At 42.4% G+C, this 13,228-nt stretch overlaps 1 protein-coding gene across 1 annotated transcript in view; it reads right to left on the reverse strand.

Moving 5' to 3' along the window:
• LOC139416098 (inactive ubiquitin carboxyl-terminal hydrolase 53-like) overlaps positions 1-13,228 on the reverse strand; it is a 60,813-nt gene that overhangs the window by 23,539 nt on the left and 24,046 nt on the right. The window contains exons 8-9 of the mRNA XM_071164381.1: positions 12,838-12,984; positions 2,442-2,591 (exon numbers count right to left, since the gene is read on the reverse strand). Of these exons, the coding sequence (XP_071020482.1) occupies positions 2,442-2,591; positions 12,838-12,984 (297 nt within the window). The remainder of the gene's footprint in view (positions 1-2,441; positions 2,592-12,837; positions 12,985-13,228) is intronic.

Below are 13,228 nucleotides of genomic sequence, written 5' to 3' on the forward strand. Positions count from 1 at the left end.
CGTTGTGTGGGCAAGCGGTTTGCTGAAATCAACGTTGTGAACAGAGTGCCCCATGGTGGTGATGGGGTTATGGTATGGGCAGGCATAAGCTATGGACAACGAACAATTGATTTTATTGATGGCAATTTGAATGCACAAAAATACCGTAATGAGATCCTAAGGCCCATTGTGAGGCAGATTTTTTTTTAAGGTATCTGTGACCAACAGATGTATATTGGCATCGGCTAATGGGATACTAATAAATACAAAAATCTGTATTCCCAGTCATGTGAAATCCATTGATTAGGGCCTAACCAATTTATTTCAATTGACTGATTTCCTTATACAGTAAAATCAATTAAATTAGTGCATGTTGGGCTTATAATTTTGTTCAGTATACAGTGGGGCAAAAAAGTATTTAGTCAGCCACCAATTCTGCAAGTTCTCCCACTTAAAAAGATGAGAGGCCTGCAATTTTCATCATAGGTACACTTCAACTATGACAGACAAAATGAGGGGAAAAAAAATCCAGAAAATCACTTTGTAGGATTTTTAATTAATTAATTTGCAAATTATGGTGGAAAATAAGTATTTGGTCAATAACAAAAGTTTATCTCAACACTTTGTTATATACCCTTTGTTGGCAATGACAGAGGTCAAACGTTTTCTGTAAGTCTTCACAAGGTTTTCACACACTGTTGCTGGTATTTTGGCCCATTCCTCCATGCAGATCTCCTCTAGAGCAGTGATGTTTTGGGGCTGTTGCTGGGCAACATGGACTTTCAACTCCCTCCAAAGATTTTCTATGGGGTTGAGATCTGGAGACTGGCTAGGCCACTCCAGGACCTTGAAATGCTTCTTACGACGCCACTCCTTCGTTGCCCGGGCGGTGTGTTTGGGAACATTGTAATGCTGAAAGACCCAGCCACATTTCATCTTCAATGCCCTTGCTGATGGAAGGAGGTTTTCACTCAAAATCTCACCATACATGGCCCCATTCATTCTTTCCTTTACACGGATCAGTCGTTCTGGTCCCTTTGCAGAAAAACAGCCCCAAAGCATGATGTTTCCACCCCCATGCTTCACAGTAGGTATGGTGTTCTTTGGACGCAACTCAGCATTCTTTGTCCTCCAAACACGACGAGTTGAGTTTTTACCAAAAAGTTATATTTTGGATTCATCTGACCATATGACATTCTCTTCTTCTGGATCATCCAAATGCTCTCTAGCAAACTTCAGACGGGCCTGGACATGTACTGGCTTAAGCAAGGGGACACGTCTGGCACTGCAGGATTTGAGTCCCTGGCGGCGTAGTGTGTTACTGATGGTAGGCTTTGTTACTTTGGTCCCAGCTCTCTGCAGGTCATTTACTAGGTCCCCCGTGTGGTTCTGGGATTTTTGCTCACCGTTCTTGTGATCATTTTGACCCCACGGGGTGAGATCTTGCGTGGAACCCCAGATTGAGGGAGATTATCAGTGGTCTTGTATGTCTTCCATTTCCTAATAATTGCTCCCACAGTTGATTTCTTCAAACCAAGCTGCTTACCTACTGCAGATTCAGTCTTCCCAGCCTCCCAGCCTACAATTTTGTTTCTGGTGTCCTTTGACAGCTCTTTGGTCTTGGCCATAGTGGAGTTTGGAGTGTGACTGTTTGAGGTTGTGGACAGGTGTCTTTTATACTGATAACAAGTTCAAACAGGTGCCATTAATGCAGGTAACGAGTAGAGGACAGAGGAGCCTCTTAAAGAAGAAGTTGCAGGTCTGTGAGAGCCAGAAATCTTGCTTGTTTGTAGGTGACCAAATACTTATTTTCCACCATAATTTGCAAATAAATTCATTAAAAATCCTACAGTGTGATTTTCTGGATTTTTCTTCTTCTCATTTTGTCTGTCATAGTTGAAAATGAAAAGATGAAAATTACAGGCCTCTCATCTTTTTAAGTGGGAGAACTTGCACAATTGGTGGCTGACTAAATACTTTTTTGGCCCACTGTACATTTGGTTGAGTTTGATGAAAGCAAAGAAGAAATACCCTTACGTTGATTACTTTTTCCAACACCAATTAGTTTTCCATGTTGATTCAACGTTATCGCCTTGATTTTTGGGGGGTTGATTCAACCAGATTTTGCCCAGTGGGTGTGTGTGTGAGCGAGCCTCCTTGAGTTCATGCGTGTATCTAAATCAGTTCATGAAACCGTTCCATTGATATCAGATTGTGTATCTATATTATTTAAATAGTCAAAGAACTATTCAAGCCAGTTACCAACGTAACATTACTTTAGTTAGTCTTGTTATAAAACGTATGTGCACGCTAGTGCATGTGTGTGTGGTCCGAGCTTCATATTGCACCACAGCAAAAGACTCAGAGGCTATGAGGGCATTGGGTGAGGTATGTGTGTGTGTTTGCTTACTTGCTTGGTGAGTGTGTATTTTGGTGTTCAAGACGCATCAGCGAGCTCTCACCTCTTTGACGGTGGCGTCGTCGAAGAAGACCCATTTGGCGGATTTGGTGTGGAAGGCAAAGGCACAGTAGTGGCGGCTGGAGTAACAAATCATCCCCACCAAGAGCAACTCTCCCTTTTTGGCGTGCTCGTCTGTCACCCGGTAGAAGAGCTGCGGACACATACACACATTTCAATTACTTTATTTGGATCAAATGAGATAGAAATGACCAAAATACACAAAAACAATCCCATGCTGCCCACGAGTAACCTTGCCTGATGACTTACGTTAGCTGCCCGAACTAATGCCTAGGTTTTAGTTCAATGGACCAACACAGTCTTGCATTATGCAGCAGACCCAGGTTCGAACATTCTTAGTCACATATGCAGCCCTTTGGCCAAAATTATCATGCTAGCATTTGGACAGCATAATTGCCCTTCAACTTGGACTGTTGGACTCGTTTGCATTGTACATTTCCACAAATCGAGCAGTTTCCATCAAGCTAGTTCAGGCAATTATCAGTGTAACCACAGCCTCCCACCAGTTTGAAAAGACCACTGGATGAAGAGTTTGTGAAATAACCTGTTTTTCCCAACCCGTATTTCCTGAATGGCCAGTTCTCTTTGGCTATGGGAGACAATGGATTCCTAGGAAAGGGGAGGTTTTCTCCAACACCCAGCACAGTCACATGAACAGTACAAGTATGAATCAAGACCTTTGTGGTACTTGGTGGGGCTTCTGCTAGACTAATCCAGTTCTGGAATGCACTCAAAACAAGGAGAGGGGCAAAGAAGAATCTGTGCCTGTAGTCTAAGGGGGCTGTTGTGTAATACGTTGGGCCTGTTCTGTGAGAGTTTGGCCTAGGTTTGACACAGGTCTCACAGAAGCTCATTCTGTGCCTGTAGTCTTCAAGGGAGGTGGAATTGCGCAATATGTTGGGCCTGGCCTACAAGAATGTCAGCCAGAGAAGAGTGTAGCTTGGCCTACACAAGTGTCAGCCAGAGTGTTACAAATTAAACCTACTGCATGCCCACGCCAAGGACACTCTGTACTCAAACACAGTCCCAAACTCACACATGTACAGAAAACACACACCACATCTTCCACACACGCTATGTTCTCTTACACATACCACACACACAACCTTTCTCTGTCTCGCTCTCTCACACACAAACACTGTGCCGTTCCATCGTGGCACGGAGGAAGCATTGACACGAGCTGGCCTGTGCAGCAGAGGCTTTTTGATCTGCGACATGGGCCAACTGGGCATCACACCGCACACTGCTTACGCAACTCTCCGACTTACAGAGGGATAAAGACCCACTTTATTTCCCACATATGCTCCACGGCACCAAAATAAACAGACCCCAACAAAATCAGGGCAAAGAATGGCAGCTGTGGAGGCTCCAAAAAACAAACATACACACAAAAACACAAGACAGAAAAACAAATTGAGTAAAACCAGAATGAAGTGATTCCATACATATTCCAAAACAAATTCACAACAGTGTATTGTTTTTGTTGTTTTTCCCTATTCACGTAATTTTGGAGTGGAGGCAGACATTTTGTTTTGATGCAATCAGTGCCTTGGCCAATTTAATCAGACTACTTGACTAATATGTTTTAGTACGGGCTGACAGTCAAAGATTATTGTGATTCTTGGAATAAGACGTTTTTAAATCGCGTGTGAAGGTTTTTGGCCATCTCAAACTTTCTTCACAGGTATTTGGCTTGTCCTCCATCAGAGATCCAACTTTGGATCTCCATCTTTTTGTGAGAAATTGCACTGGTCACTCAAAACATTTAAAAAAGTATTTATAAAGTATAAATCGCCCACACTTTAGATGAGGCCATATAAAAAGACGTAACTAATGACTATATTTATATTTACACTAGAACAACCAACGCATAATTTCAAAAACTTAATTTCAATAAAAACCTTGAACCAACCTGTACCTGACTTTTCCTAAATGTGTGCTTTACACTCTAGCAGTACTTTCAGAAAGATATCATAGAAGGTCAAAATGAGCATATGCATATTTAACAGTACAATAGCCGGACCTCGAGGAGTACCAATAGCCACCAGTCTAATAAATCACTCAGTCTATAAAGAAAATATGTGAAAATATCAGTAGCCTAAACATCGGTATAAGCGCCAAGCGTGGTTGTGAATAGAGAAAATCTGCACAAATAATGGAATTATAATGAATATACAGTTGAAGTCGGAAGATGACATTCACATAGGTCGGAGTCATTAAAACTTGTTTTTCAACCACTTCATACATTTCTTGTTAACAAACTATAGTTTTGGCAATTTGGTTGAGACATCTACTTTGTGCAATTTTTCCAACAATTGTTTACAGACAGTTTATTTCACTATCACAATTCCAGTGGGTCAGAAGTTTACATACACTAAGTTGACTGTGCCTTTAAACAGCTTGGAAAATTCCAGAAAATTATGTCATGGCTTTAGAAGCTTCTTCATTTGAGTCAATTGGAGGGGTACATGTGGATGTATTTCAAGGCCTACCTTCAAAATCTGTGCCTCTTTGCTTGACATCATGGGAAAATCAAAAGAAATCAACCAAGACCCCAGAAAAAAAAGTGTAGACCTCCACAAGTCTGGTTCATCCTTGGGAGCAATTTCCAAACAATAGTACGCAAGTATAAACACCATGGGACCACACAGCCATCATACCGCTCAAGAAGGAGATGCGTTCTGTCTCCTAGAGATGGACGTACTTTGGTGCGAAAAGTGCAAATCAATCCCAGAACAACAGCAAAGGACCTTGTGAAGATGCTGGAGGAAACAAGTACAAAAGTATCTATATGCACAGTAAAATGATTCCTATATCGACATAACCTGAAAGGCCGCTCAGCAAGGAAGAAGCCACTGCTCCAAAACCGCCATTAAAAAGTCAGACTATGGTTTGCAACAGCATATGGGGACAAAGATCATACTTTTTGGAGAAATGTCCTCTGGTCTGATGAAACATAAATAAAACTGTTTGGCCATAATGACCATCGTTATGTTTGGAGGAAAAAGGGGAACGCTTGCAAGCCGAAGAACACCATCCCAACCATGAAGCACGGAGGTGGCAGCATCATGGTGTGGGGGTGCTTTGCTGCAGGAGGGACTGGTGCACTTCACAAAATAGATGGCATCATGAGGCAGGAAAATTATGTGGATATATTGAAGCAACATCTCAAGACATCAGTTAAAGCTTGGTCACAAATGGGTCTTCCAAATGGACAATGACCCCAAGCATACTTCCAAAGGTGTGGCAAAATGGCTTAAGGACAACAAAATAAAGGTATTGGAGTGGCCATCACAAAGCCCTGACCTCACACCTATAGAAAATTTGTTGGCAGAACTGAAAAAGCGTGTGCGAGCAAGGAGACCTACAAACCTGACTCAGTTACACCAGCTCTGTCAGGAGGAATGGGCCAAACTTCACCCAACTTATTGTGGGAAGCTTGTGGAAGGCTACCCGAAACATTTGACCCAAGTTAAACAATGTAAAGGCAATACTACCAAATGCTAATTGAGTGCATGTAACCTTCTGACCCACCGGGAAGAAATAAAAGCTGAAATAAATTATTCTCTATTCTGACATTTCACATTCATAAAATTAATTGGTGATCCTAACTGACCTAAGACAGGGAATTTCTACTAGGATTAAATGTCAGGAATTGTGAAAAACTGAGTTTAAATGTATTTGGCTAAGGTGTATGTAAACTTCAACTGTAAGTGTGGATATGACAGGGGTCAAAAATAGTCTATTGTCAGTTATTGGGACAAATTATTTGTGGCCACGCTCGTGCTTACAGTATGGTCTTCATGCAACCATTGGATCTCATTTAGCTGTTATCCCTTGTCCTACAGTGCCTTGCAAAAGTATTCATCCCCCTTAACGTGTTTCCTATTTTGTTGCATTACAACCTGTAATTTAAATAGATTTTTATTTGGATTTCATGTAATGGACATACACAAAATAGTCCAAATTGGTGAAGTGAAATCAAAAAAAGAAATTGTTTCAAAAATTTCTAAAAAAATAAAGTGTAAAAGTTGCGCTTTTGTATTCACGCCCTTTGCTATGAAGTCCCTAAATAAGATCTGGTGCAAACATTTACCTTCAGAAGTCACATAATTAGTTAAATAAAGTCCACCTGTGTGCAATCTAAGTGTCACATGATCTCAGTATATATATGTATGTATGTATGTATGTATGTGTGTATGTGTGTATGTGTGTATGTGTGTATGTGTGTATGTGTGTATGTATGTATGTGTGTATGTGTGTATGTGTGTGTGTGTGTGTGTGTGTGTGTGTATGTATGTATGTATGTATGTGTGTGTGTATGTATGTGTGTGTGTGTGTGTGTGTGTGTGTGTATGTATGTATGTATGTATGTATGTATGTATGTATGTATGTATGTATGTATGTATGTATGTATGTATGTATGTATGTGCGTGTGCACACACACACACACACACACACACACACACACACACACACACACAGCGCAACAAAAATAAAGGGAACACTAAAACAACAACTCCAAGTCAATCACACTTCTGTGAAATCAAACTGTCCACTTAGGAAGCAACACTGATTGACAATAATTTTCACATGCTGTTGTGCAAATGGAATAGACAACAGGTGGAAATTATAGGCAATTAGCAAGACACCCCCAATAAAGGAGTGGTTCTGCAGGTGGTGACCACAGACCACTTCTCAGTTCCTATGCTTCCTGGCTGATGTTTTGGTCACTTTTGAATGCTGGCGGTGCTTTCACTCTATAGGTAGCATGAGACGGAGTCTACAACCCACACAAGTGGCTCAGGTAGTGCAGCTCATCCAGGATGGCACATCAATGCGAGCTGTGGCAAGAAGGTTTGCTGTGTCTGTCAGCGTAGTGTCCAGAGCATGGAGGCGCTACCAGGAGACAGGCCAGTACATCAGGAGACGTGGAGGAGACTAACAACTCAGCAGCAGGACCGCTACCTCCGCCTTTGTGCAAGGAGGAGCAGGAGGAGCACTGCCAGAGCCCTGCAAAATGACCTCCAGCAGGCCACAAATGTGCATGTGTCTGCTCAAACGGTCAGAAACAGACTCCATGAGGGTGGTATGAGGGCCCGACGTCCACAGGTGGGGGTTGTGCTTACAGCCCAACACCGTGCAGGACGTTTGGCATTTGCCAGAGAACACCAAGATTGGCAAATTCGCCACTGGCGCCCTGTGCTCTTCACAGATGAAAGCAGGTTCACACTGAGCACATGTGACAGACGTGGCAGAGTCTGGAGACGCCGTGGAGAACGTTCTGCTGCCTGCAACATCCTCCAGCATGACCGGTTTGGCGGTGGGTCAGTCATGGTGTGGGGTGGCATTTCTTTGGGGTGCCGCACAGCCCTCCATGTGCCCGCCAGAGGTAGCCTGACTGCCATTAGGTACCGAGATGAGATCCTCAGACCCCTTGTGAGACCATATGCTGGTGCGGTTGGCCCTGGGTTCCTCCTAATGCAAGACAATGCTAGACCTCATGTGGCTGGAGTGTTTCAGCAGTTCCTGCAAGAGGAAGGCATTGATGCTATGGACTGGCCCGCCCATTCCCCAGACCTGAATCCAATTGAGCACATCTGGGACATCATGTCTCGCTCCATCCACCAACGCCACGTTGCACCACAGACTGTCCAAGAGTTGGCGGCTGCTTTAGTCCAGGTCTGGGAGGAGATCCCTCAGGAGACCATCTGCCACCTCATCAGGAGCATGCCCAGGCGTTGTAGGGAGGTCATACAGGCACGTGGAGGCCACACACACACACACACTACTGAGCCTCATTTGGACTTGTTTTAAGGACATTACATCAAAGTTAGATCAGCCTGTAGTGTGGTTTTCCACTTTCATTTTGAGTGTGACTCCAAATCCATACCTCCATGGGTTGCTAAATTTGATTTCCATTGATCATTTTTGTGTGATTTTGTTGTCAGCACATTCAACTATGTAAAGAAAAAAGTATTTAATAAGAATATTTAATTCATTCAGATCTAGGATGTGTTATTTTAGTGTTCCCACACACACACCTGTTCTGAAATGCCAGAGTCTGCAACACCACTAAGCAAGGGGCACCACCAAGCAAGCAGCACCATGAAGACCAAGGAGCTCTCCAAACAGGCCAAGGACAATGTTGTTGAGAAGTACAGTTCAGGGTTGGGCCATAAAAAAAAATCTGAATATTTGAACATCCCACGATGTACCATTAAAAGATTGAAAGAATATGGCACCACAACAAACCTGCCAACAGAGGGCCGCCCACCAAAACTAACAGACCAGGCAAGGAGGGTATTAATCAGAGGCAACAAAGAGGCCAAAGATAACCCTGAAGGAGCTGCAAAGCTCCACAGCGGAGATTGGAGTATCTGTTCATGGGACCACTTTAAGCCGTACACTCCACAGAGCTGGGCTTTACGGAAGAGTGGTACATGGGTCAGATGAGACTAAAATTGGGCTTTTTGGCCATCAAGGGAAATGCTAATTCTGCCACAAACCCAACACCTCTCATCACCCCAAGAACACTATCCACACAGTAAAGCATGGTGGTGGCAGCATCATGCTGTGGGGATGTTTTTCCCAACGGCAGGGACTGAGAAACTGATCAGAATTGAAGGAATGATGGATGGCACTAAATACAGGGAAATTCTTAAGGGAAACCGGTTTCAGCCTTCCAGAGATTTGAGACTGGGACGGAGGTTCACCTTCCAGCAGGACCATGACACCAAGCATACTACTAAAGCAACACCGAGTGGTTTAAGGGGAAATATTTAAATGTCTTCTAATGGCCTTGTCAAAGCCCAGACCTCAATCCAATTGAGAATCTGTGGTACGACTTAAAGATTGGAGTTGGAACCCATCCAACTTGAAGGAGCTGGAGCAGATTTGCCTTGAAGAATCCCAGTGGCTAGACATGCCAAGTTTATAAAGAGACTTCCAGCTGTAATTGCTGCAAAAGGTGGCTCTACAAAGTATGGCTTTGGGTGGGTGAATAGTTATGCATGCTCATGTTCTGTTTTTTTGTCTGATTTCTTGTTTGTTTCACAATAAAAAATATTTTACATCTTCAAAGTGGTAGGCATGTTGTGCAAATCAAAATGATACAACCCCCCCCCCCAAATATCAATTTGCCAACAAATACTTTCACAAGCCATTGTAACAGTCAGCGCAAATCTTCCTCACTTTCACTTGATTGCAACACTTCCCACAAATAAGTTGCTTGCAGGAGCTGCAGTTGAGACAGGTGTTGTGGGTTCTGTTCCGAGTGCATCTGCCCACCATGCAATTTCTCCTCCCCGGGAGCTGTGCGCAATTTGGCTCGGCAATGGCTCCCGTTGAATCTTTGCTGCTAACTTGGCCCGAAATGTCGCTCACGTAGTAGCACGTGTGCCAGACTGATAATGAAGTCTTTCCTGCTCATGGTGTTCATGCACAGCTTGAACAACACGTGTGATGATAGCAGCTAAGTCAAGCATGTTGTAGAACACCGCAACAGGCCAGCGGCGAGTTCCTCCTTTCACCTAGCACAGCTGTGCAATCTAACCCAAAACATTATCCGGAACTCGCTCACCTGCTGCCCGATATGGATCCTTTCTCAGATATGGAAATCTATTCAGCATGAATCAAAATAATAATCATCAGAATGTCATCACTGCCATCAGAGTCGTTTTCATTCAGATCTTGTAGCAACACTAACGCAGCATGTGCCTCCATTCATCTTGGTCTTACTATTGTAATTGAGGCACACTCTCACTGTGTAGCCTACTCCAAGTAGGAGTAGAGTAAATTGATAAAACCGCTTGAATGCCAGTGGATTGATATAGGGTACACCGTTTTCAGATTATAATTACAATACATCAATACAATAGGATGGCCCGCCTCATTCTTCATTCACAATTGGTGATTAGGCCTACACAATTATGCATAGTTGTTTCTCCCCGCTTATCAACTCACCCATTTTTCCCAATCATACTATACTTCATTTATTTAATCTGCTGTTATGTGTGTGAAACTAGTTTCGGTATAGGCTAGGTTCAGTTGAGGCAATTATCGGGATTATTATTAACTGAGCACGGCACATTCAGCTATCAGAGAAGGAGCAGGAACCGGCTGATGGAAAACCAATCCAAAAATTACATTCCTTCCTAAAAACAGGTTATAACTACACCTTATGGAATAACAGGGACTGTGAAGACACACACACAGGCACGCATACACACAATAACATACGCACTATACACACATGGACTGTGTTGTAGATATGTGGTATTAGAGTAGTGGCCTAAGGGCACACACTTAATGTGTTGTGAAATCTGTTATGAAATGTAATGTAAATGTTTTTAATTGTATATAACTGCTTTAATTTTGCTGGACCAATGCTGCATTTTTTAATAGGGATCAATAATAAATACAAATACAGTGTGTTATATAGACTTATTTAGGAAAAGACAAGGACGAGGGGGACATGACTTTAAAAATGGCAGAGTATATAAACATTTACATTTATTTTGAGTCATTCTGATGCTCTCTGCCTTGCTAGTTTTAAATGTACACTGAGTATATCAAACATTAGGAACACCTTCCTAATATTGAGTTGCACCGTCCCCTTTTCCCTCAGAACAGCCTCAATTTGTCGGGGCATGGACAAGGTGTCATAAGCGTTCCACAGGAATGCTGGCCCATGTTGACGCCAATGCTTTCCACAGTTGTGTCAAGTTGGCTGGATGTCCTTTGGGTGGTGGACCATTCTTGATACTGTTGAGCGTGAAAAAGCCAGCAGCGTTGCAGTTCTTGACACAAACCTGGCACCTACTACCATGCCCTGTTCAAAAGGTACTTTCACCATTGGAATGGCACACATCCACAATCCATGTCTCAACTGTCTCAAGGCTTAAAAATCCATCTTTAACCTGCCTCCTCCCCTTCATCTACCCTGATTGAAGTGGATTTAACAAGTGACATCAATAAGGGATCATAGCTTTCACCTGGATTCATCTGGTCAGTCTGTCATGGAAAGAGCTGGTGTTGTTAATGTTTTGTATACTCAGTGTACATAATCACAAAGAAATCCATTCATATTCCACTTAGGAAGGTCATGAAAAATATGACACAAAGCAATTTATAATTTAAAATAACAGAATAGCATGCTTTGAGTTTTATTATCCATGCTTAGAAGCCAAGGCTATGGCTGTGCCATGCCAATCTATGGCTGTGCCATGCCAATCTATGGCTGTGCCATGCCAATGAAATCAACTTGTTCATTTAGCAGACCTGCCCTACCATAGTCAACAAACATTTTACAGTAAAAATATGGAATATATATATAATCATGGAATATAACAGAAGAAAATAAAGGATTGTTTTCCAAATGGCTATTGCTTATTGTCACCAGTAACCTACTCACATGAGGAATGCACGGCACCACGGTTATTCTTGGGAAAAGTTATATTTTGAAACGGAGACCATCCGCGGAATTTGTAGAGTTGTTTGGCATGAAGAGGTTCATTAGAAACCTTGGAATCTGCTCTTTCTGTTAGGGTATAGCAATCATAATGTCTGGCCTGCATGGACTCTATAGGATGATATGGAAGAAGTGCTATTTGGTACTCTCAAGTGCAGGTCATCAGTCCCTTCATTCTCGATTTGACAATTGATAATATTGTCACCCATCAGACTATTGTCAATTTAATCTTGTCTTTAGGCAAAATGTATTATTTTGTATGCTAAATTATTTGAAATGTAGTTAGATGTAGAGTGGAAGGGCCAGCTTGGTAGGCAAGACTATCGCTTCTGGATCAATCAATACATTTGACTGATTATATTTGAACATAATGCATTCATTTGTCAAATTATTATGGATTATTTATACAATTGAAATATCATCGTCAGAAAGGCCATCAAGGCCATTCTAGTAGTTATGGAATTCCAGTGCTCTGAGTGTTAAATGGAGTAATGAATGGAGTAATGAATAATACATGAATAAACTATTTACTAATCCATTATAAATGCTTGGTTACATGGAGTTATTATAAAGCGCTACCCAACTTTACATACACTGAGAGTCCAAAACATTAAGGACTCTTGCTCTTTCCATGACCTAGACTGACAAGGTGAATCCAGGTGAAAGCTATGATCATTTATTGATGCCACCTGTTAAATCCACTTCAATCAGCGTAGATGAAGGGGAGGAGATAGGTTAAAGAAGGATATTTAAGCCTTGAGACAATTGAAGAGCCTTTGAATGGGGTATGGTAGTAGGTGTACTTTCATTGAACGAAACAAGAGTAGACCGACTGACATAGCGCTATCCTAATGAACTGAGCTTCGTAGTAATGTGCTTTTTGTCCCTGCTGGCTTACTGTCCTTACCCCAGAAAGGTTGAGGTGTGGCCCCAGCGAGCGAATGACGTCCTCTGTGAGGTCTGACTGGTCCGAGTCCCACACGAAACCGATGGTGACGATCTCTGGAGAGTTCATGAGGACGCGGCGGATCTTGATCCTCTGGCCACAATTACTCTGATGACAGAGAGAGGGAAGAGACTTAACTAGGGGAGCAGAGCTAACTAACCAGCTTAACAAACTAAACTAAGCAACGTAACTAGCCAACTAAGTAACAAGAACCATAAATACAATTTCACAGTTGATCTTCTGTTGTCTTGCTAGTGATTTTCCGAATTTCCCCTTCTTAGTAGTTGTTTAGTGTGATGGAGATGAAGGTGCATCCTGACATGAATTTTCCATTGACATGCATGACTTTCTT

Source organism: Oncorhynchus clarkii, chromosome 9 (assembly GCF_045791955.1).
Source record: "Oncorhynchus clarkii lewisi isolate Uvic-CL-2024 chromosome 9, UVic_Ocla_1.0, whole genome shotgun sequence".
NCBI lineage: Eukaryota > Metazoa > Chordata > Actinopteri > Salmoniformes > Salmonidae > Oncorhynchus > Oncorhynchus clarkii.